General features: G+C 43.0%; 3 protein-coding genes across 3 annotated transcripts; 1 reads left to right on the plus strand and 2 right to left on the minus strand.

Annotated features, from left to right (window-relative positions):
- Nucleotides 1–4,456: 4,456 nt before the first annotated feature.
- On the minus strand, nucleotides 4,457–6,464 carry LOC307261654 (non-POU domain-containing octamer-binding protein-like). The gene has a single exon (XM_080042234.1). The coding sequence runs from the start codon at nucleotides 6,345–6,347 to the stop codon at nucleotides 5,064–5,066; it is 1,284 nt and encodes a 427-aa protein (XP_079898360.1). The 5' UTR covers nucleotides 6,348–6,464; the 3' UTR covers nucleotides 4,457–5,063.
- Nucleotides 6,465–6,735: 271 nt separating this feature from the next.
- pold2 (polymerase (DNA directed), delta 2, regulatory subunit) lies at nucleotides 6,736–9,728 on the plus strand. The gene is made up of 11 exons (XM_080045308.1): nucleotides 6,736–6,882; nucleotides 7,099–7,331; nucleotides 7,424–7,545; nucleotides 7,635–7,758; nucleotides 7,892–8,006; nucleotides 8,116–8,314; nucleotides 8,453–8,533; nucleotides 8,736–8,893; nucleotides 9,017–9,144; nucleotides 9,239–9,340; nucleotides 9,498–9,728. Exons 2-11 carry the CDS (start codon nucleotides 7,106–7,108, stop codon nucleotides 9,656–9,658), a joined length of 1,416 nt encoding a protein of 471 aa, XP_079901434.1. The 5' UTR covers nucleotides 6,736–6,882; nucleotides 7,099–7,105; the 3' UTR covers nucleotides 9,659–9,728.
- A 151-nt stretch (nucleotides 9,729–9,879) lies between these two features.
- aebp1b (AE binding protein 1b) lies at nucleotides 9,880–24,503 on the minus strand. The gene is made up of 22 exons (XM_080045296.1): nucleotides 24,040–24,503; nucleotides 22,781–22,951; nucleotides 22,629–22,691; nucleotides 20,734–21,078; nucleotides 18,633–18,707; nucleotides 18,051–18,113; nucleotides 17,540–17,644; nucleotides 16,392–16,463; nucleotides 16,191–16,300; nucleotides 15,647–15,786; nucleotides 15,473–15,557; nucleotides 15,228–15,372; nucleotides 15,048–15,136; nucleotides 14,577–14,700; nucleotides 14,127–14,323; nucleotides 13,782–13,958; nucleotides 13,375–13,538; nucleotides 12,403–12,896; nucleotides 11,919–12,058; nucleotides 11,251–11,350; nucleotides 10,955–11,121; nucleotides 9,880–10,838 (listed from the first exon to the last, which is right to left on the minus strand). Exons 1-22 carry the CDS (start codon nucleotides 24,281–24,283, stop codon nucleotides 10,461–10,463), a joined length of 3,648 nt encoding a protein of 1,215 aa, XP_079901422.1. The 5' UTR covers nucleotides 24,284–24,503; the 3' UTR covers nucleotides 9,880–10,460.

Genomic DNA, 24,503 nt, shown 5'->3' on the forward strand with positions numbered 1-24,503 from the left:
CCTAGAAATGGGCATTAGCAGAATTTTTTCAAGACAAAGGGCAGTGAAAATATGATTGTTTTAAAAAAAGTTGTCATGTGGCTCACTTTACCCCAGCTGTGGGGTAAACTGATCCACTTGCTTTTTCCACTCTGAAACTACCATAACAACACATATTGTAACAGTAAGAATCCTGAAAGCTAGCCACACATTCTAGAACTAATGTCGGACTAGTAAAAGAATGATGGGGTTTGGTCAATTAAGCAAAGAAAATGTTCTAAACACTTGAAAGTAACTCTGAACAAAATCAAATACAACATATTATAATTAAAAAGGTTTTAATAAGATTCAAATGAAAGATAGAACCAGTTAGATTAGAACACAGTCTGGGGGTCAGAACACAGGACCCTTGGAGCCAGCTAGTGTCTGGCGGTCAAAGCATAGGAAAATCAGAACCAGCGAGAACAGCCTGGGATTCAGAACACAGGAGAAGACCCAACTGGATTATAACATCAGCCTGTCATACTCTACAACTAGGCCTACTCTACATTCCAGCCCTGAAGGTTACAGGGAAAGATGAGAAGGTGTTATTTCCGTGTGGTTGCCCCAGGTCGTCTTCCTGGTGTATTTCCTTGGCATTATGGCTTTTCTACAATGTGTATGACATTAAAATAAAACATATGTCATGTAATATTACATTAAAATATGTTTAAGACTAAACTTAACTTGTGCCTCATGGTGGGGGAAAGTGAGACAGTGGCTCACTTTCCCCCACAGCATTTGGCTCACTTTCCCCCACCACCACAATTTGAGAAAAAACTACCTTTCTTAGCATTTCAGGCTAATCTTCAGTCATCAGCATCACATGATTTCATATGTTGGTAGTTCATCAACACGTATAATAGAAGTTTTTCTACGTGAATACATTTGCTTTGGCACAACAGTTGATTAAGTTGACAGCAAGAAAATGTACTTTTACATGCAAAATACCTATTTTGGTGAAAAAAACATGCTTACCACAGCACCATGAGGTCCTCTCTTTCAGGGCCATGGGGAAATGAGAGGGGCTTGAAAACATATATCTCACATGACCACAAATGTTTTCCGTTGCCTACATACAGGGGGTGGCTCACATTACCCGATGCCTCAGATTCCCCGTTCTCCCCTACATACATTTTTTATTTTTTAAGATATTTTTTGGGCATTTTTTATGCTTTATCGATAGTGTGGAGACAGAGTTGAAATGGGGCAGAGACATGCAGAGAACGACCGCGGGCTGGAATCGAATCCGGGTCCGCTGCTGGCCGAGGCCCATGGGGGGGACGCCCTACCAACTGAGCTAAGGGCGCCCCTTGTATACATACCTTTTTCACAAAACTAGTATGTATACATATAAACACTCCCTTTGTGTTTACCTTGAGACTATAACATTTCTATTGAGACAGTATGATAAATATGAATTACATTCTGTTCATTTGTATAGTTCTGTTACTCATGAACATAGTATTCATGTCCCACAGTCCTTTTCAAATGAAATCTACATGCAGTTAAACTTAACATTTAACTAATTATAACTTAAACAAACGTTGCTAAATGTATTTAAACATAACTTGCTCTCATCTCAAAGAACCACCCAAGTTTTTCATTGAGTTTCAATGTGCTCCCTCTTTCAAAATAGGTTAATGCTGTGAGAGCCAAGATGATATAAGACATGAAGGTTGCCACACTTACTCAAGAGACATATATAAATATATATGTATTTTTTGATTTGACTATTTTTGAATTGGTATTTATCAGACAGCTGAAATCCAATAGAATACAGTTTTAAATATATAATTTCATAAAACATAATATCATTGTTCGTTTAAACTACCCAGAGCAGAATCATCAGAATCAAAATCAGAATCACTTTTATTACATCTTATTGTACAGTACACAAGAGTAAAATTGGTAACACTTTACAATAAGGTACACAAAAAAGAGTAGTTACTGTTCCAAAAAAGAGTAGTTACTGTTCCAAAAAGAGTAGTTACTGTTTTAAAAAACGACAGGGTGGACATATCTTACACTCATTCCTCTGAAAACAGGTCATAATTAGGCTACCTAAAAATAGGTGTGGGAGCTCCGTAAATATATATTTCCACAACTGCAGAATCCACTATTCATGATAAAGCATAAAGTATATGGGAATTTAGGACCAAAATGTTCAAGTATTGTAAGGGTGGAAAGGCACCCTACAGCGATATTGACCCATTTGATCATCAGATAGAGATGGTACTATGTGCATTGAAGCCGTGTAGCATTTCCCCCTGTAAAGTTGTCCAGACTAGTAATATATAAACATATGTGTGAAATGTTTTCCTTCCAACACCTAATACTAAATTCATTGTACTTATTTATGCTAACAACTCTAAAGGGTGAAAACCTTAAGCAGAGAGAGAGAGAGAGATAGAGAGAGAGAGAGAGAGAGAGAGAGAGAGAGAGAGAGAGAGAGAGAGAGAGAGAGCTGTATGACATATCTTGCCATCTCTGCCATGAGATAGAGAGTGTTTAAAAAGTACCTATCTAAATCCCTTTTCCGTCTTAAGACCTTGTTGATCCCCTCTTTATGATGGCGCCTTATCGGTCATTATTTATGGGTCTCTCGTTGTGCCCGCTGGATGATGGAGCGAGCTGATTATCTTGGCTATTTGGACTCCGATACGGGTGAAGGGTAGTTGGCGTGCCGGAGATAGCCAGGACAATCCTCTACAATCCGCGATAACCGTCAGATTGTCTCTTTTATCAAGGAGGGAGACAAATCCTCATTTAACAGCTGGATGTTTTGACATGTGAGATGTCTAGCCATTTTTAAAACCTTTTCTAATGCCCTAGCAATTTATTAAGTGTTATGATTTAGTGCTTTAATTTTTTTTCCCATGTAAAAGCACTTATTGATCTTTAAATACAATATAGGCTAACAACAACTAAACACAATGATGACTCTTGGAATACGTACTTTGTAAAATGTACTACATTTTTAAGCATGACAGTGCATTCATTTATTCAGTGATGATTTAATGTATCTCTTATTTTTACTTTCTTATGAGTCCCTGAACTATTAACAACATCTGGATCAGTAATTAAAGGTAATTACAAGATTTTCCTTATATATGTCAGTTAAAACATTGATTAAGTATTTCAATAACAAAAATCAATTGAAGGCATTATTTTACTTTTCCGTCCTGGGCACAGAAATCCTATCCTCGGAATAACCTACTATGTTTTTAATTCTGGATAACGAGAATTAAGCAATGTGTGTGTCTATGTTAAAAGTACATCACCATTACAAAACTAGGTAAAATGACCATACCAATTTACACCATAAGTCTATCAAGCAGGGTGACAAATCCTCATCTTACAACTGGATGTTTTTACAGATGTTTAGCAGGAGACTGCCTTCACTGTCTTTATTCTTAAGCTTTCTGTATGGATGTTTGGTTTGTACAGTGCATGCTATTTAAACACAGGGAGCCAAAACCCAAAGATGACAACAGAAAGTATGATGATGACATAACCTGGCTCTCTACACTGAGCTGTACCCGGTTCATGTGCAGCCAGCAACTGTTTGACTATTATGCAAGCCTACACACTTTGTCCACTTTCATCAACACAAATCAGACTTTCTCTGTTTTTCTATATGAGTTTCACCTCCCCCAGGTCACTGGATGAGGGGGTTTCTTCATGAAACTCAAACACTTGAGCGTGATGCGCGTTTCAGACTGCTGACATGGCATGGAGCCGTACCAAAACAGCATTTACAAACATGTAATACTTCTAGTATGACACTGCACAAATCAATGAATTTTAAACTGTGCTTATAAGCAATGCACAAAGCTTTAGCCTTACATGGAAATTCTGCACGATTGATAATTCACTTGAAATTGGTTGTAATTTCCTGGTGTGGTAACCCTTGATCCCTTCTGTTAACTGAGCAGGAGAAAAAAGTGGGTGTCGGAATCAGTGCTGAGGAAGTTTTGACACTTCTTGACTGTACATTCATGCTTGGGTTGTGGCTGTCAATGTGCAGGCATGCAGTGTGACTTTAGACTGTGTGGGCACGAGTGTTTGGGCTGTGCTTTATTATTTTGATCGTTTATTTATTCTGAGATCACTTGCTCTCTCAGGCTCCTATATGGCAAGATAGGAGATGAGTCACAATACTGCTAGTTTGGTTGTTCTGAATTGCCAGGGGAGTCAGCATTCCATAAAAATCAATTTCAACAGAACACGCCTTATGTTACCGACGCTGTGACACAGACACACCTAAATGTATTGGTGCAATTATTAATATTAATTAGACTTGTTCTCTTTCAATGTAATATCATGACACATAAGGCCTATAATGATATAGACATCTTTATGGCCACCGGACCCATTTCACCAATGTATCACTGCAGGGTAGACACAGCTCAACTCGATACCATCAATGATCAATCAATTAGCAAGTTTAATTGAGTTACTTTGAAAATGTATGAAAACCATTGTTACAGTATGAGCTGCATCTCATTTACACTACGTACCGCATTCTTCCAAAAAATCACTGAATTGTGTTTCAGGTCATTGCTTTGTTAGCGCCAGTGTTCATTAAATCAATTCTCATACAGAGTCAGAAATCCAGTTGACAGCAGTGATTATACACTAAACAACCAGAGTGAGACACACCCTGTGCATTCATAACCATCATGTAGACAAAAGTTTAGTCAATTTAGCAAATAAACAGAACATGCTGAAATAGTGACACGTAAATATCAAACTCAGGGAATCATGAATTTATTCCAGAAAAGTCAACATATCCAGGACAAAAACTGTTTCTATCCCTATATGAAAAACACATTATCAAGGTGAAATATAAAGTAAAACATGGCTCATTTGGAAAGTTAGGACTTTTTAGCTCTAAAACGTAACTCAAAAAAGTACAAATAAACATAAAAAAAAAGGAAATACATGCAACAGTTTTCAAAGTTCGTTGAGTAACGCTGGCTACTTGAACTTTTAAAATACAGAAAGTATGATAATGGGAGAAAGAATAGACGTCATGACATTCAAAATCTGCGTTGCTTGTTTGGTCCATAATCTCCGGCTCCTGGCATGCCCCTGGGGAAGCCGCCCTGGCCTCCTACGGGCATGTTGTTGTTTCCCGGGCCCATCGGAGCGTTCTCGGCAGGAGAGGCGGTGGGGCCACCAGGATTACCACCCAGGGAGTTTCTGTTCATGGGCATCCCGTGGTTGCCCATATGCATCCTCATCTCTTGCTCCCTTCCCTCTGCGAAGTTGCCCCTGAAGCCCTGCTGCTGCCTCTTGATCATCTCCTCCTCTCTCCTCTGGCGCTCCTCTTCCTGCCTGAGCTCGGCCTGCTTCCTCTTCTGGATCTCCTGGTTGTGTTGCTCCTCCATCCTCCTCAGCTCCTCCTGCCTCCGAAGCAGGTCCTGCCTCATAAGCACCACCTGGTGCTCGTGGCGGGCCGCCTCCATCTCCTGCTCCAGCTTCTCCTGGGCCTCCTTCATGTTGCGGTCCACCATGTCGTACTGCTGCTTCTCCATTTCCATCAGGGCCTTCCAGCGCATGGCGTACTCGTACTCGAAGGAGCCCGGCTGGGCGAAGCGCGGCGGCTGCTCACGCTCCTTGTGATACTGCTGGTTCTTGTTGATGATCTTCTCAGACAGGCCCTCCTCCTCGTCCAGCTGCTCCATGGGCTCCACCATGATGGGTCTGGGGAAAGCTGTGAGGAGGTAGGCGCCGTCTCCGCACTTATCCAAAGCCTTCCTGGCAGCTGGCTTGGAGGTGAACTCCACTATTCCCTTCCCAGTGGGTCTGCCCCTGTCGTCCACTATGACCACAGCTCTTTCTATCAGGCCGAACACCGAGAAGGCCTCCTCCAGCAGCTCGTTGGATACAAAATCTGGCAAATTTTTCACAGTCAAGGCAGCACCGTGTGTTGCAAATCTCACCCGAATGGGTCTGCCCCTGAACGGAGCATCATCCAGCTCGGATCTGGCGATCTCTGCTATGATCCGGGTCTCCAGCCGGATGAAGCCGAAGCCTCTCTCCTTGTTAATGAAAATCTCGCTAGCCTTGCCATACTTGTCAAATAGCTTCTCCAGATCCTCCTCGGTCACTCCGGTCGGCAGGTTGCCTACGAACAGCCTGCTGCGCTGGGTGAAGGTTTTCTCCCCGGGCTTCCTGAAGCTCTGCAGGTCGAGGGTTAAGGCCTCGTTGGGGTTGATAATATGCTCGCTGCCGGACTCAGGCTGCTGCCCGTTGGTGTTTCTCTGCTCTCCTGGACGGTTTGGGCCATGGTTGTACTGAAAGCCTCTGTTTCCTTGCATTTTAGCGACAGAATTTAAGAGCCGAGACGACGAATCGCTCGACAAAACAACGCAAACTCTACGCAGGCGGTGGCGCACAAAGAGCTGCGAAAATGGCGAGGCTGCGTGCTGCCGCGGCGCTATTGTGACCTCAAATCAGTGCGACCGTTGTATATAAATCCGTGACGCGGTATCTGTGCGACAGAGCAGCCAAAACAAATAAGGTCTCTACTTTTGTACAATCTTATTTTTCATATACTCAGTACCCCCCTCACCTCTTTTAGTTGATGTAGGTTACTCTGTTTATGGTTTATGGTACGTTTAGTTTATTTTTTACTCTGATATTTTACCATTTCTCTTTCTCTCCGTGCACACACTTCTCGCGAGATTACACACCCACCTTGATTAAACCAGTGATGTTGAGCGGATGATTTCGCGGGAATAGTTTCTCTTTTTCCGACTGAAAACAAGGAATACAATCAGGGGTTTCTGCAAACATAACATATCATCTAACTTTGGACGGACAACAGCTGAAACTCAACACCGCTCTTCTAAGGTAAGGTGGTTAAATCTGCTACATTAGCGACATGTTTTCTGAATGTCGGCATGGTTTGGAAGAGCTGTCATCAACGCTAAGACAAGTGAGGCTATGTTAACCCTTAACGTGCTATCATCATACAAAACAATCTTCATAAACATGCACATGCACTGCAGTCTTTAAGTGTGTTTGTGTAACAAGGTGGAATAGTTTGAACTTTACTCTCTGTTTCAGGTCAGTCATGTTCTCCGACCTCAGCGCCCAGAAGGAGGGCTCCTCTCTGCTCTGCCACCCGGCCTCCGAGGACCAGGGGCCGGTGTTCGAGAGGACGTCGCTGGCCTACACTCCCTGCAACGAGCGCTACAAACTAGGGGAGCGGAGCTTCAGTCGCCAGTATGCTCATATTTACGCAGCACGACTCATGCAAATGAGGCCCCTGCTCTCAGAGAGAGCCCAGCAGAAGTGGGGTAGGCTAAGATATTTTTACCTACACGCATGATCACATTTATGATTCCATATTTTTTTCTAAAAGTTGTTGTCCCTTTTCTGTTCTTGCTAGGGTCAGATGTGCGTATTAGGAAGTTGTGTGATCTTCAGACGGGGGAGCAGTGTTGCATTGTGGGAACCTTGTTTAAGCGAATGGACCTGCAGCCATCTATTCTGAGGGAGATCAGTGACGAGGTTGGGCAGTCATGCTAAATTCACCATGCATCCCAGACAAAATGAAATCAGCTGCTGACATGTCTTGTCTTTCTCTTTTTTGTCTTCAGCACAACCTGCTGCCCCAGCCTGCGCGAGCCAAATACGTCAGTGACACGGACGAGCTGATCCTTGAGGACGAGCTCCAGAGGATCAAACTAGAGGGAAAGATTGACAGAGACAGATGTGTCACAGGTGAGGATGTTTCGTTAGGTTGAGACACTTTGGAAGATGTCACCATCACTAAAGGATCACAGTGTTGCATCACCCGCATACAGCTGTGTTCATGTCACCTTGTAGGTCATGGCAGATCTTCTCTCTCTTTCAGGAAGTGTTTTTGCAATATATGGAGCGGAGAGGAATGATGGGAAGTTCACAGTTGAGGACTTTTGCATAGCTGATCTTCCTCCACAGACACAGAGACCTGCGCTCAGCTCAGACAGGTAAACACGAACACACACGCACGCACACGCACCCGCACCCGCATTAACAGCCTTAGTCCCAGCCTGTTGTGATTTATGGATTCTTACGGCGTCGACTGTCTTCTTTCAGGTTTGTGCTCCTGGCCTCAGGACTTGGTCTTGGCAGTACTAATGCAGACAGCATGCTGGGGCTACAGTTGATGGTTGACATGGTAACGGGTCAGCTCGGTGACCAGGGCGAGCAGAGCGGGGCGGCCAAAATTTCCAGGGTCCTGCTGGCGGGAAACCTCCTGAGCCAAAGCACCCAGGACAGTGACGCAGCAACTAAGGTGACTACCACCGGTTCACACATTTATTTACATACATCTCTCATTAGTTTGAATTTCTCAGGAAAATAGGCATGTACTCTAGTAGCTCCAGTACTGGCAAAAAAAACCCTCATATAAATATAACTCTCTCAAATCAAGCCCAAGTACCTCACCAAGAAGACTCAGGCTGGCAGCGTTGAGGCCGTACGTCTGCTGGATGAGATGCTGCGTCAGCTGGTGGTGAGCTTGGATTTTTAATGTGCCTATCCTGCAAAAAAAGTATATGAGTATAATTAGTCCATATCCATTCATTCATTCATTCATTCATAACCTTTATTTTAACTTGGTAATATATTGAGGTACATTTACAATATAGCTGAGGGTTCCCTTTCTTTTTCTTCTTCACTATATGATGATGATGATACGCCTCCTGCTTTTCTAGGCCTCAGTTCCAGTGGATGTGATGCCGGGCCAGTATGACCCCACCAACTTCACCCTCCCACAACAGCCCCTCCACCGCTGTATGTTCCCCTTGTCCTCTGTCTACCCTACACTACAGTTGGCCTCCAATCCATTCCAAGCTAACTTTGACGGAGTGAGGTAAGCAATACTATACACAGTAACCATCTTCCAGTCTGCATTTAGCTTCAAAACAAAGAAGATAAAAAAATGTAATCTTTAAAAGGTTGTATATCTGTTTTGTGTGTGTGTTTTTCCACCAAGGTTCCTGGGCACGTCAGGCCAGAATGTCTGTGACATTCAGAGGTACAGCAGCATGGACAATCACCTGGAAATCCTGGAGGAGACGCTACGACTCAGGCACATGGCCCCTACGGCACCTGATACTCTGGGTTAGTCAGATGTTTAGATGCAGAGTAAAACACAAACCCTTTGGCTGATAGCGTTTCAAATAGTTCACACTGTTTTTTCGGTACATTTTGACAGGTTGTTACCCATTTTATATAAAAGACCCTTTCATCTTGGAAGATTGTCCCGATGTCTACTTCAGCGGCAACGCCCCAACTTTTCAGTCCAAGCTTGTCAAAGGTCAGTGTGTGACGTGTTAGTTTACACATAAAATGATGTTAGTCTTTCTTTGGACTCCAGATGGACAAAACTTTTGCATTATTTTCTGCGTATTCTTTTTTTCTCCTTATCAGTGTGCTTATATGTTTCTTCTTTTTCTTTTTCACTCCCTTTCCAGGTCCCGATGGCCAGGAGGTCCTTTTGGTCACCATCCCAGAGTTCAACAGCACCCAAACAGTATGTCTTGTTAATTTACGCACTCTGGAATGTGAGCCAGTCAGCTTCTCGGCCTTCTCCGCCGACGACGATGAAGAAAGTGAGATGAACGTCAGCCACTGAGGGCTTCATAACCACATGTACATGCACATCATGCTGACTATTCTCTGACAATATCCACGCTTATTCAAATACATTTTTCCTGACCAAAGACTAATCACATCAAGTTTGAGATAGGAATTAGCTAAACTGATACCGTCCAGTATCGTTATGGTCAATGAATGGCTGTTCACTATCACAAATCAGTGTTTACAAAGGTGCTTAAAAAAAGTAGGAGACAAGCATTGTGTTTTGACAAGCCTTTATTTGAAAAAGAACATCTCTACCCCAGTGGTGCCTGAGGAAACATGACAGAAGACTCTTTCCCTCCTGACTCTCTGTTACCAACTTTGAACAAATGTATTTTTTTTAAACCCTGTAACTGTTCATACTGTAAAAAAATATCTGTCATGGATAAAGACAATGTATAATGATACATCTGGTGAAGAAGAAAAAAAGAAAAAAAAACGTGACTTTTATTAATGTGCATCCACAATAAACTTATTTTCATGAAGCAAAAACGCATTCATAAAAAACTCCACTGAATTACAAGTCAGAAAAATGTAACGTGAACTGTCAAACTGAAGAACCATCAATCAGTCAATTTTCTGTGAAGAGGCATTTTGCTAGGTAAAAGATACAGTATCTTTATACAATTACTATAGTTAGTAGTATTCTGTATATTTCCCATTGTTTTTATGTTGCACAAAGACAGGACTCCAGTATTCATTCTTCATCAACCTGCTCAAAGTACAACATAGCGATGAGAACTACAAGAAGAAGAAGAAGGGCGGTTGTGTGTTTACTAAACTGTGGGTGTTTTAGCTTAATAGTCATCAATGTTGTACTCGTAGTTATAATCCAGGATAGAGTCCGTGAAGCCGCCGGGCGTAGAGGACTGTCCCTCCCCTATGACCCACGAGTCATACCAGGAAGTGGTTGTCTCTGGTGTTGTGGGAATTGTGGTTGTCGGGGGTAACGTCGTTGTCGTCGTTGATCTTAACCTCATGAGTCTCTGTTGCCGAAGGCGGCGGATACGAGCTATCCTGATTCTCCTCTGTTGCTCGGCGCTTACCTGTGTATTGTGTGAATGCCTGTTGTTGCCAACAACCACACGCCTGTTGCCGTTACCAACTGCGGGCTGATGTACTCTGTTGTTGCCATAGCTGAGTCGAATTGGCTTGTTGCCATGGAGGGCCATGATCTGCAGAGACATTAAGGCACTTCATTCAGTACTACAGAGAGACATTATAAGACACTTTATTAAGTACAAGATAGACGCGTATTGAGAGTCAGTTCAAGATGTCAACTACCAGTTACCTGTTTAATGCGGTCCCAGTTGGACTTGGCCAGGTTGAAGCTGCAGGTGGTTGCTCCTGGCTGGTAACCCACCACACACACTTTGGTCATAGGGGTGAAGCCCTCGGCTCGAACTGTCACATGGTACTCCCCCGGGTTAAGCATCCTCCAGTAGTCCCCTGTTGTTGCTACAATGACGAAGAGTCGGAAGACATTTAGTATAACGCATAGAGGGAGTTATACTGTGTTTCAAAGCACCTGACGTAAAATATTCAGTGACACTGAAGCAAGTGAAGAGAGGAGGTCTTTGAACAGACCTGTAGTGACATCATGGTTTACACCCTCTACAGACACAGTGGCATTTGTGATGGCGTTCCCCTGCTGATCCATGACAACGCCCCTGATGCCACGATGCACCTAGACAGAAAGGAGGACTAGTTTAAAGGGAGGGGAAATAAATAGCTAACTAAGTTGTCTCGTTACTATGACCAACTACCATTTTAATAAATCTGTTTTTAAGGGACAGTCTAAAACCGGTAAGTCTAATTTGTGATGATAGCGCAATATCAAAAGTCATGGGATCAAGTCTAAAATTCATCCCTTGCTGACTTTATAGCCCAAGGAATGAATACCAGATTTAATGCCAATCCTATACAGGAAAAGTCAAAAGAAGACCAAAGTCAGATGGCTCCATCCACTGAGGAAAAAGAATGTCTGCTCAATATAGACTGACATCGCCATCCCTGGGGCTATGCTGCTTATGGTCATGTTGTCTTATTATGGCCTTTCACAGTGGCCAATTGTTTCTACAAGTCCTATAGAATGGGTTACGTTTGACTAAATGTTACTAAAAGTAGTTTTTAAAAGTGCTACTTAAGTAATGTTGGTGTTATATTTGAGCAATTCTTCACTGTGTTCAGTATGATGCATTAGTACTCAGAGACCAAAGCTGTCAGTATTCTGTATGTCAAGCTGTGTGACTGACCTGCTCCATGAAGCTAAGCATTGCTTCTCTGTTCTTCTCCCACTCTCGAGCCAAGTCACTCTCGTGAGGGAACTTATCACATCCCAGGAATATGGACAGCTCAAAGCAGTTGGTGTGCAGGTAGCTGAAATCATTCATACCTAGAGAGGGGTGTATGCACACATTAACATGCAGTTCACACGTTGTCCACCAGGGTGCGTTATAAATGTGTGCATAAAGTCAAAATACCTGCGAAACTTTCCCTACTTTCCAAATCCCATACTTTTTCTCATAATTATACTACATACTAAAGCATGCTGGTGTTCTTACTGCAAAATGCAATTGGATGTATTAGGGTATCCTGGTATTTTTCAGTAAACTGCATTTGACATGTATATCGGGACATGCTAAATATTTTTCTGGCATACTAAATAGCAGGGAAGTGCTGTATGGGTATTGGAACGTCCCCCATGACAAACCAAACCAAGCAGCAGCCACTACTTACTTCCTGTGATGGGCTTCCATTTGGCCCGGTTGACGAGGCCCTGCGTCCCTAAAGCAGTTTCCCCATGGCAGGAGCCGTAGCTGTGTGTCATGGTCAGGTGTGTGGAGGCGTAGGAGACAGCCAGCCACCTGAACAGCGACTCGTCAGGAATCACCCGGGGCTCATCCTCGGGCTCACCGTACCCGCCGTAGCCTGTGCTTCTCCCTGTGTCTTCCTCCTCCTCCTCTCTGCGCTCGTAACCCTGATGGTAGCCGGGGTCCTGGTCGTAGCCGCGGTCGTAACCGTGGTCGTAACCATGGTCGTAACCTTGGCCACGTCCCTGGTCGTAACCATGGTCGTAACCCTGGCTACGTTCACGCTCGTAACCATGCTCGTAGCCCTGGCCCCTATCCTCCTCCTCCGGCTCCGCGTACCCCCTCCCTCGATACTCTTCCTCCGGCTCCTCCTGGTATCCCCTTCCCCACTCCGACACATCATACCCTTCCTCCTCATACCTGTGAAAAAATTATTATTCTCGTTGAACTTTAACATGATTTTTGTTGTTGTTTTGAATGCATGATGCAATGATGAATTTACAACATACACATCATAATACAATATAGCACCATATCATAACACAGCATAAGATAATGAAAATATATACAGACAAGACAAAGACAAACGATAGGCAGGACAGCTACATCATTGCAGCCAAAGCATATGTAGTTTATAATCTGTTTCACTCACGGTCTACATATGAAACAAAATCAAACTTCTGTTATGGTCCATTTTCCACCACTCCAGAAAATACAAAAAATTATTTAATAGGGAAAAATAGATCTTTAACATGCCCCATAGCTGATAGTTTTGTGGAGAACTATGCAGGGGAAAAGAGGGTGATAAATGAGAGTTTACGGAACACATAGGCCTATGTGTGCAATGTGAGGGAAACAACAAGAGAATACAGTGGGAAAAGGTGGAAACTATTCATACTGTCTCTTCTTGCGGCTGTGGGGTTTCTGGCTGTCGGCAGGCTTGTTGAGACGTAGGTTGTCATAAGGATAGGCCACAATTGAATCCCCGCCCTGGAAGTTCGCTCCCAACACAAATGGATGGCTTTTCATCCAGGAGATTATGGCCCTGGTTTCCACAGCAATCTGGAACGAAAACAGGACCATCAGGATCAGAGAAAGAGTGGAGCAAAAACCAACGTAAGCACATACCAGAACCACAACCAGAATAACTAGACATGCATTTGAAGAGAGGAGCTTGAGGGGGAATTGTAAAAGTATGTTGAAATTGATTATTTTCAATTGGTGACCTTCTTTCTCTTCAAATAACGCCCATAGTATTTATGATTAGCTGGTTGTAAAACAAAACGAATACAACCTACTCCTTACCGAGCTGTTGGACTCAAAGTTCTCTGGTATGGGCACATGGTGATTGGGGGTGAGTTTGGGCACCATGCCTTTATCTTCGGCATCCCACAGGATACTGTTCAGGTCGGGGAAGTTCTGGAAGATGTCGACGCCGTCCGCATTGAAGTGTCCCGTGGTCCATCCGCTCAGCTCCGATCCCTGCATGGGAGCAATATGGGTAATGGATTAACAACACATGGAGACAACTCAATCCAGAGTCCAGAGCAATGCCACGTTGTGAATTACTCACTGGCATGTCCTGTTTACATTACTCATTTTCTTTGCTAGTCAAGTAGAAACACGTGATTCCCAATGATAACCACTGACCGCTTCAAAAGCTTCCTCATGTCCGTCTGGGTTGAGCGAGGGAACCAGGTGGATGCGTATTCCCTCTACCAACCGCTGAGCTCTGGGGTTTCTGTCCTTGTACTCTTTGCACAGGTACTGCATGAGAAGCAGGATCATCTCCCGGCCCGTTGCCTCGTTTCCGTGGAGACCTGCCGTAAAGCGGAACTCTGGCTCACCTGCAAAGAAAGAAAAACAAGACAAGACAAGACTGTAGTTAATCCCCCAGACTTCCAACTGGTGTTTATTAGGATTTACAGGAATCATTGGTGGAGCCACAGCGGCCCCCCAACAGTCCTCAGGTTTTGATTTCCACCCATTGCCGGTTTCAGACTGTTGGAACATTTGACAGAAAGCAGCTGGTTTTGCATTTGCTTCGAATGAAAACAGTTATTTATGTCCGTTTTATTGTCGTTACAAACACAATCCTACCGATTTCATGTTCTGTGGGGTTGCCAGATATGACCATGGCTATGATGTCCTTTCCCTTGGAGCTGCGGCCCAGGCTGTAGATGCTGGTGATGTTGGGACACTCATCATTCACCGACTTCATGAGCTGAACACACGTGAGACGATGGAAACAGTCAGTGGGCAAAGTATTGTACGTCCGCATATTGACACATTGTTTAGCCACTTAGGATACAAACCATTTGCATCGGACCTTTTCTCACAGATATGGCACAGCAGGTCAACGTCGCTGTAGCTTATTTTGTTAAGGGTGGGTCAATTTAATTGAGACAGCGCTAAAATCATCAGTGGGCACTGTTCACAATTAGCATTGTGTGGAAAGGTCATGTTGTCCTCCTGTTTTGATGTTCAGTTATTCTTTGTGAAATGATTTTGTTTTATTCTTGGGGAATAACCTGAGGAATTCAATCAGCCAGCAAACATGCGGATACTCACTGAAACCATCTCGGAGTAGCTGTGATGTTTGAACTTCAAGTAATCCACCGGAGTCACCTCATTCTGCCTGTACTGCTGAGTAAGTGGATCTGTGAAACAAAAATTAACAAAATGTATCCTTTAATTTTGTGATTTTTGTACACCTATATAAGTGTGTTCATGACAGTTCATGAGGCTCACCAGGCAGGGGGCAGCCCAGGACCTCCAGCCTCATACACAGAGAGCCGTTCCAGCTCTGAGGGATGATGCGGATGTAGCGGGCCAGCACAGGCTCTGCCAGCTGGTTCATCACTGGAGTGTCCGTATCACTGTTTCCAAAGAACAACTGGATGAGAGAGAAGAGGGAGAAACGTTTAGTCAGTGAATAAAAATGGAGGCATCAAACGTGGCACCAGAGGAAGTGACATCATTTTAGGTGAACCCACCCAGTCAGCGAATCCATCGTGGATGGTGGTCCACTCTCGGCTGTCATTGCTGAAAGCCAGGAAGTAGGTCGACACGTAGTCGCTCCTGAAACCAGACAATGCGTAAATGGGCAACATGTGGAATTTAGAAATGGAAAATGCATTTATTTGTGTTTCCGTGTGTTTGTGCCTTACTGGTTTGAGGAGTCTCTGCCTTGTGTTATGACTCCCGTGAACTCCGTCTCCCTGCGAGCGTCGATCTCAAACCAGTGGATCTTGTCCTCTGCGTTTGCGCACCACGCCCCGCCTCTCATTTTATCTTCATCATCCGAGCCCTGGGAGCCACAGAGGCCAGAACACATGCTGCTGGGTCTTTTTGACAAATATATCAGCTCGCCATGCGCTGACATGCAAGTTATTTCACTCAGCGCGTACAAACATCACACATGCCACTCTAACTTGGAGTACGTACTGCTCAAAGGAGCTTTTGAATACACAAATCAGCAGAGGAAAGCAGACATTTAGAAAATGTATCAGCTGTTATAGAGATTCTTAGACTGTAAAGATATAACGTAAACTGCCAAAGCATGCTAATGGAAGTGACAGACTCAGCAATAACAATATTTTCCATCTTGTGTTAGCTGTTGTTCATTTAAATGTCTGTTAATATGTAAATTGATATAGCTGTAGTGCATGTAGGCTTTCAGACCACTGCAGTCATGCTCTGATTGTTGTGTACCTGCATGTTGAGGCGCGCCCTCTGAGGTGCATAGATATACTGAGAGATAGAGGAGGCTGTGAGCTGGTCTTGCTCGATCCTATGGGACTCCATCCCCAGGGGAGGGCACTCTGCCACGTGCACACAAATCAAACGATATGTAAGTTGTGTGAGCAAAAGCGTATGCAACGTTTTCCAAATCTGAAGAGACAGTGGACTTACTCTTTGGCTCCTTGAAGACACGTGGTCTGTTCCTGGCCCTCTCCTCAGCCTCTTTCAGCTTCTGCGCCCTCTCTGTCGGAGCCAGAATAACAGTCTTAATGCCAAATAAATTGCGCCGTCTTGGCCGAATATGTTTCTCTCGTTCTCTCTGCCCAGAAATGATCTAGAAACTTAATTCGTTATTTTGCAATTTCAATATGCCAAGAATACCCAAAGGGGTCTTGGAGGGCCGGAGTGCTGTGTAATAACAACCCAGATGTGGTGATTTCCTTCTCCCAGTCCAACGCGAGCTCAGATCAAGCTCATATCATCCTGACCCGGACTGTTCACTATTAAAGGAGACTGCTGAATCCCATCATTCATTTTCATTATTCATAGTCTGACACACTGACTGAACTGTGCGGCTCATTGACATTACATAGTTTATTGCAATAGAATGGGAGCCAGAAGCCTTACTGACAATGGGAACGTAAAAAAAAAAAGTTGTAAGCACACTCGGGTACCTTTCCCACATGCACCTATTAACCTATACAATTTTTTTTACCTTGAACCCTGTGCACAGAGAACCATGGGAAGTGCCCTATTGACCCCAGTCCTGACAGTGTTATATATCATCATCCCCAGTGTGTTTGCCTTAAACACAAGTTAACCTCATTACATACAGCAGACACGTGGCAGAGAAGAACAAAATAGATGTGAGAATACCTTAACACCCTACATTGCAACATCCACTGCCTGCTAATTCACCCTTATTGTCTCCTATTTATCATTCACACCAATCTGCTGCATGTGGCTCATTCTCCCCCTCTCTCTCTCATTCGCTTTGCTTCCAGACCACAAGGGATTTCCCAACTTTTTTTTCCTAATTTTTGTTTATGAAACCTGCCTCGCGTGTCAATGCAAGGACCAAAGGCCCGCTGACCTTAGCATGTTAGATCCCATCTGCATTGACTTATAACAGATATGTGATCCGAAGGAGTGAATTCCTCACAGCCATTATCAGTTAGTACTGTTGAACCTGGGTCACAGGCCATGTTTCTGGATTTGGCAAGTACATGATTCAGTGCAGTCCGACATGATTGTGCATAGCGGGTTGGTGTGATGTAAGAGCTAGGAGAGAGAAATATCCCCCATCTGGGTTTTCTTACCTTTCTCTACCCTCTCTCTCTCCTTCTCTGCCCTCTCTCTTTCCCTTTCTGCTCTCTCTCTCTCCCTCTCCACCCATTTATCGTCCGTCTGATCCACTCTTCTTTCTGTGGAAAATGAGAAAAGGGGGGGATTATTTTATGGAATTAATCTAAAAATACACCAGTCTTGTGTGCAGTGTTGTATGTGCATGTCTTTCTGGGTTTTTGCAAACCATTAGGAACAATACAAAACAAAAGAGTAACAAGGTCGCAGAGGATCAGTTATAAATCCGTCTCTCTCTGCAGCTTAACTAATGGATCTAATATAAAACACTTGGTTGTGTGAGTGTGTGTGTGTGTGTGTGTGTGTGTGTGTGTGTGTGTGTGTGTTTGTATGCGTGTGTGTGTGTGTGTGTGTGTGTGTGTGTGTGTGTGTGTGTGTGTGTGTGTGTGTGTGTGTGTGTGTGTGTGTGTGTGTGTGTGTGTGTGTGTGTGTGTGTGTGTGTGTGTGTGTGTGTGTGTGCATACCCACCTCCGTATTCGTCATAATCATCATACCACGTCTCCTCATAGGGAGTAGTGGCTTTGGGTTCCTCTGTGTTAAAAAAAAATCACACAACAAAAACACAAGTCAGACATCTCTTACAATCATTCAGACGTTCAGACATGTGAGATTTTATGAGGTTACATGGTCTAATCTGCAAAGTTTTACAATTGGTACAACCCTCAATTTATTCAACCACAGCAACTGTTCTCTATTTGGATGCCACTCTTGTAATTAAGTTGTTAAATCTTATAACATTTACAAGAAGTCATTACAGAGTTGTCATTTGATGACAGGGCTTCTTTTCTTTTCTTTAAAAAACCCCATCAAACTAAGGAAGGTTTGTTGACTCTATGGAACTAAGCAAACCCACCCACTCCCGTTTGAAAAAGTAGGGCAGCAGGATACCTCGCAGACTCACCATAATGTTATTCCCATGTGTTGAATTGCTCATGACTACTCACCGAGGCACAGATGGCATAGGCATTTCTTCTGAATCACAAGTCTAAAGAGATGTCTTACTAGTTAGGGTTCAAATCTGCCTTTTTGTGTTCAAATGACAGCACTTACCTGGTAGAGTTTCTATTGTGATTTCAGGGGTGACCTCTTCACCGTCAGGGAATGGAAGATTATCCGGCTCCTCGACTGCGGGGGTGGAAAAAAATAAAACGTAATATTTAAAAAAGGTCATACACAGGGATAATTCAAGTTTCAGAAGCAGACTGAGAAACTGGAGTAAGTAAGAGGAAAAAAAATGGCAGGCAGGAATGGCGAGTGCTAGTGAATGAGTGGAAAGGTTGGAGGAGAAGAGCAGAGGTACAGTAGGCTGGAAACACATGAGCAATGAGAGCATGTCTATCCGGACCAGATGAATGTCACAGAGCCACACACGACACACTGTTTCCAACATCTGAGCTGAGCCTGTGGAAAAAAAAACTTCAGTCACGTGCTGACCTAAGGTGAACAGAGGATAGATAGCAAATGATCATTAAACGTTTTCATTCAACATGAAGTCCGCTAATTAGATCCTGAAGGATAATTCTAACAGGCATCACCTTTTCCACTTTATTTATAAAACAGCAGATCAATGTGTTGAGAATCAGGGGGCTGAATATTTTGTGAGTTTACAGTAAATATTGAATTGATTTTCTGTATTGAAATGTTACTCTTCTTTTTGTTTAAAGGCCTAATTCACCTGTGGAAATATGAAGGTGTATTGAACTCTGATCCTATGTAGTATAAATGTGCAAATATTTTAGAAATCGGTTCATCCTAGCCTGAGAAAAGGCAGAAAGAGTGTTTTATGGGCTCACAGTCTAACCCTACATTTTCCCATTTGTGACATCACACATGGTAAAATGTAGGGTTAGGATTAACAGGACAGCTGGGCCAAGGGAAGCCTGAGGGAAGAAAGACCTCATTCATTATATTATAATAGCGATTTTATAATGATAAATCGCTGATTCCGTATGGGTGATGTGTTCCTTTAAGGAAACACCTGAAGTGGCAAAAAAAGAAAAGTGAAGCCACTGTATTTTTGTTTTCATGTGAGGAGATGTACTCTACTGGATGAATCTTTAAAAACAATCTGTATGAGATTTTCACAGTCAAAAACATTACAACGTACTAAAAACAGCTGTGTTTTATGTAAAGCACATCAGTGTGTTGTTGCTGCTTTGAAAGAGTAATTCAAATGGTGACTGTGAATCATTTTGATTCAAAAATACAGTTTAAAAAAAGGAGTGTTAGAAAATTGATTACAGAGTTTCATTTTGATAGTGAGACGTTTATCTCCAAGTGTCAAGGTGTGTCTTATTTGGCCAGTGTGTAAAGTTTTGACACAGCGAGCAAAATTCTGCAACAACACGTGGGTAAAAAAGCTATCGACCAGCCAACGGATTTTGAGGAATGTCCATGTGTTGCAATAAAAATTGTGTCACCATTGTGTTGACATTCAATAACATGTTGTTTGGACTTAGAAAAATGAATCATCACAATTCCAACTACATTCTTCAGTTGCTGCAACAAACCTGCTTCACCAGCAGTGAGTCAGTCATGATAACCGTTCTGTTCACTTGTGTTGTGGAGTTGACTGAGCGTCCATTCGCAGAACTCATCAAATAAAGTTGTTTGGACTAATTGTTTGTTTACTGTGTTCTAGTAACCAGCACCACAATAAAGATCATTGCAACAATAATAGCCCCCAAGATATCATTATACTTTTCATCTCAGCTATTTCATGTCTGATAAACTTGTCACCCCACAAACATGCTCAATCAAAAGAGTCAGACATACGGATGGTGATGATCGCGATCGTGAATCCAAAAAATTATTGTCAAGGTTTGGAACAAAGATATAGCCCCCTGTTTTGACATCTGGCTCATAGAGTTCTCCAGTACTTTGTACTATAGGCCTATGGAGAAAATTTTGACATGAGATCTCAGGGAAAGCAAAGAAGTTTAATCAAATATGGCAGCCTTTCCTTGACTATATGACAGTACTGAAGGGACCTACTTGACACTTCATATACCTTTTATTTTCAGTTTGACATAGAAACCTATATAGTAGAGTATGTCATGTTTGTTGTTTATTTTATTTGATCTTTTTTCCCCCTTTTTTCAATGTTTTTTTTTTATGTGTGTGTGTGTTCATAAAAAAGAGTCAGACATACATGTGGAGTCCCAGTAATCGTTGTCATCCGTGCCAGCCTTTCCATCCACCTCGGGGGCTGGGGACGTCGGCTCCGTCTCCGTCTCCTTCTCCGTCTCCTTCCAGTAGCTGTCGTAGTTGTCGGTCACGGGAGCGTCTGGTTGTTTATCCTCTGCGGTCCAGTAGTCGTCGTAAGGGTCAGGCACTGGAGTGGACGGCCCTTGTCGCTCCTCCCTATCCCAGTAATCGTACGATGGAGCGCTGGACGTCTCCGGCTGAGTCTCTGGAGGAGGAGGAGGAGGAGGCCTGGATGGCGTGGGCTCGGCCTCGTCCCAGTAGTCATCTTCTGGCTTCCAGTAATCAGTGTCTGACAGAGAAACAGGTGGAATGACAAGGCAGGTTTCATTATTTATACTCGCAATGATGTCGAGTCAAACAAATGCAAAGCAAAAACAACAGTACATACACAATATACAATGCAAATACATTAAATACACAACAAGCTGATAAAAAGACAAAAACAATTGAAACATTTAGACAGCAATTTAGAATGGCTGCAATTAAAATTAAATGGGTGAAAGTACAATATAGCCTAATTAAAACAGTTACAGGCAGAGTTCGAGAGATTTGTTAAAAGATATGAAGGTATTTATTTTAATTTGTTGCTGTAAGTTGTTCCAGGAGTCAGGGGCACTGAAGCTAAAAGCTCAAGTTCAGATCGGGCATGTGGAACATATAATGTAAGCAGTGGAGCGGGTCTGATAAAGCCCATCTGAAATTTGCAGCACTGCAGATGGCAAGCTCAGATGTGTGGAATCAAATATGTTGTATGGTTGTATCGAGTTTTTTTTGTTTATAAATCCTTTTATTTTTTACACTGCTTTCTTTGTTTTAAATGGAATGCATCTGAACTATGCAAAATTACAAACAAAGATTTCTCAGAAATATATACATAAGACGAGCAACTGTTATTGGAAGCAGACTGATAACAGCAGCAGTTTTTTTTTCGTGCATGTTGCAGCCACATTGCCTTTCAAGAAAAGGGAAAGTGATTATGGCATCTGAATAGCACTGAACAGTTTTTTTTTGTAACCTCATTATTTTAATGACTAAAAATGCTATTCTAATAGATAATGTGTTTTTGTTTTTACGTAGAAGGTAGGCTATAATGGTTCAGTGAGCACAGAAGGATAGAGGAGATTTCCAGAGTTACCTCCCTAGAACTATTGAAAAGTGAAATTATATAGATAAAAGTAGATACAATAAGACAACAAGACAAGGCTTCAAGGAGTGATTCTAGCATGCAATCACAACACATGTTCTAAACTAAAAGTGGTTTCCCTAATCACTCTTTTTGCATTGTAAAATGTTTTTAAAAAAAAAGTTCAATGAATCACACTACATTACCCACAATTCAACTTTACCACAGCTAACTTGGTCAGAAGATATAGGTTTGTTAGTAGTGGCCAATGTAGCCTCTAAACACTAGCCTCAAGCAGAGATGAGGAGCAGGCTAGGTCTGGTAAACTCTTTTCTTTTAACTTTCAGACTTGTACTCTTAAGCCCCAACCTTAAGTGACATCACTTGAGACAAGGTCCCGCTGGACCCACAGAAGGCTGTATACATCTTGTTTCATATATGTCGTCGTACTCTTCAACCCCTGGACTTTCATGTTAATAAAATGGGTGGAGTCTCTTTAAATTGTTTATGATTTGTCTTTTGTAGTTGTTAATGGTGGAAAGAGTTGTACCAACCCAATGCAACTCTTTGACATATTAGGAGGATGTTACAGTCTTTCTAATGCACGGGTAGGCTCCAAATGAAACATTAATACAGCTGTGAAGTGGCCTTCCAAATCTACAAACTGAAAGATAGGATTCTCCCCCTTCATTCACCCCCAAGTGCGCGTCACTCACCGACATCAGGATAGGGATAGTCTGTGTATGTCTCTGGTTCAGTGGGTGGTTCAGTTGGGATGGCTGGAGACAGCAGACAAGACACACAAGGTCAACAACAGTCCTTTTCAAGTTCAAACGTGGCTCTCTGCCCTGCTCTGCTCTGTCCTCACCTGTTGTTGTTGGCGGTAGAGTGGTGGTCGTCTGCTTGTCCTTCTTTTTCCCCTTCTTGTCAGTTTTGGGCTTCTTGGTGGCGTTTGGGTCCTTGGGCTCTTTGTTCTTCTTCTTGTCCTTCTTCTTCTTCTTGCCTTCGTCTGGCGCTCTCCTCACCCTGCTCGAAATACCTGGAAAAAGACAAGAGAGGCGGGAATGTTTTTTTTTTATGTTTTTCAATAAAATTAAGCGAGTAGCACTGTCAAAGAATGAAATTCATGCGTCATTCATCTTAATTCTATAAGAATGCTGCCTGATTCTACTACAACCAGCCAAATCAGTCATCCGAAATGGTTTTAAAATGAACCTCTTCTCAGCTGTAAAAAAATAATCATTTTGAACAGCCAATACCAATCTGAGCAAATTATGAATCTATAAACACATATTCATGTTGCCTATAGCCAAGTACAATTCAAAGTTTATCTTTGTTGTTTGTTGTTATTGTTTGCTTGTACCATTGGGAGAATAAGGTTGTGCATGTATTTCTTCAAACGCTAATGCAGTCAGGGAAAAATCCACACAGTCAGTTGCATTTCAGTGGTTGCTTGAGGTCCATCAGTATTTCCTCCTGAGGTTGTCTGAAACTCAGAGGCCCGTTCATGGAAAACACTCCTCTGTTTTTCCATTAGTTGTGCTCCGTTAAGCACAATTCAGTTGTAATGACACAAAACATGTCCTCATACTCAATAAATATGTCACTAACACCTCAGCAACATCCTACCACTAACTGTGTAAATCAGTGGGACTCATTAAAAAGATCTAGTTTGGACTGGCATGTGAAGCTTATAGTTGGTAAGCTCCAGAATACAACTTTACTGCAAACACTCTTTGATATGTTCCACAGCACCCGACTCAGCATTAATTATCAAGGGTCACAGCAACAGAGGCAGTGGAAAAGATCAATGTCATAAATAAAAATCTGCTTGACTCAGCGTCTCCTTCTCTCGTCTAGTCCAAAATAAATTCCATCTGTCCTGTTTATTCCTCGCTGTGGAGGAGTAGTATAGTAGTAGTGGACAGGTGAGCGCCTGGACTTTCTCTTGCCAGTTGGAGCTGTCAGAGAGTGAACGCTTGTGTGTTTATGTCTGTTTTTACTCTTCTTCCATGACGTGTTGGAACTCTGGACAATACTTGAACAGCTTGGATGTCTCGTCTGTGTGACAAATCAAGTGTTTTTTTTATTTTTTACATGCTTACAATTAGGATTTTCTCCACTCACCTGCCTGTGCAGCCGCCTCTGTGTCCCGCTTATACTTGCTGCTGCTTCCCAGTGGGAGTAGACCCACCTCTGCGAGTCCTTGCTCACTTTCTGGGTCATCCAGGGACTCGTCTGGCAGCAGATCCCCTGTCTGACTCTCCTTTTCAGTCCGCCTGAGAGAAAGGATCCCCCCGGCACTCTCCCCGATCAGCAGGCAGCACAGGGCCAGCACAGCCACACACACAACCACAGTATGGCTCCTCATACCTGCTTGCTATTCCAATTGCAGGAACCCTTTTTTATTGCTTTCTCTATACCGGCCGCACCAATGCTCAATCCAATCTTTGTTCGTCCCTTCCACCAGAAGAATTCTTTTTCACCCTTTTCTTCCCTTGCAATGTGATCCACACTTTTTAGTCCAGAATGGGGAAACTCCTGCAGCTCCACACAGACCCACACACACAGCCACAGTGTCAAGCAGACGC

Source organism: Ammodytes marinus (assembly GCF_949987685.1).
Source record: "Ammodytes marinus genome assembly, chromosome: 2".
NCBI lineage: Eukaryota > Metazoa > Chordata > Actinopteri > Uranoscopiformes > Ammodytidae > Ammodytes > Ammodytes marinus.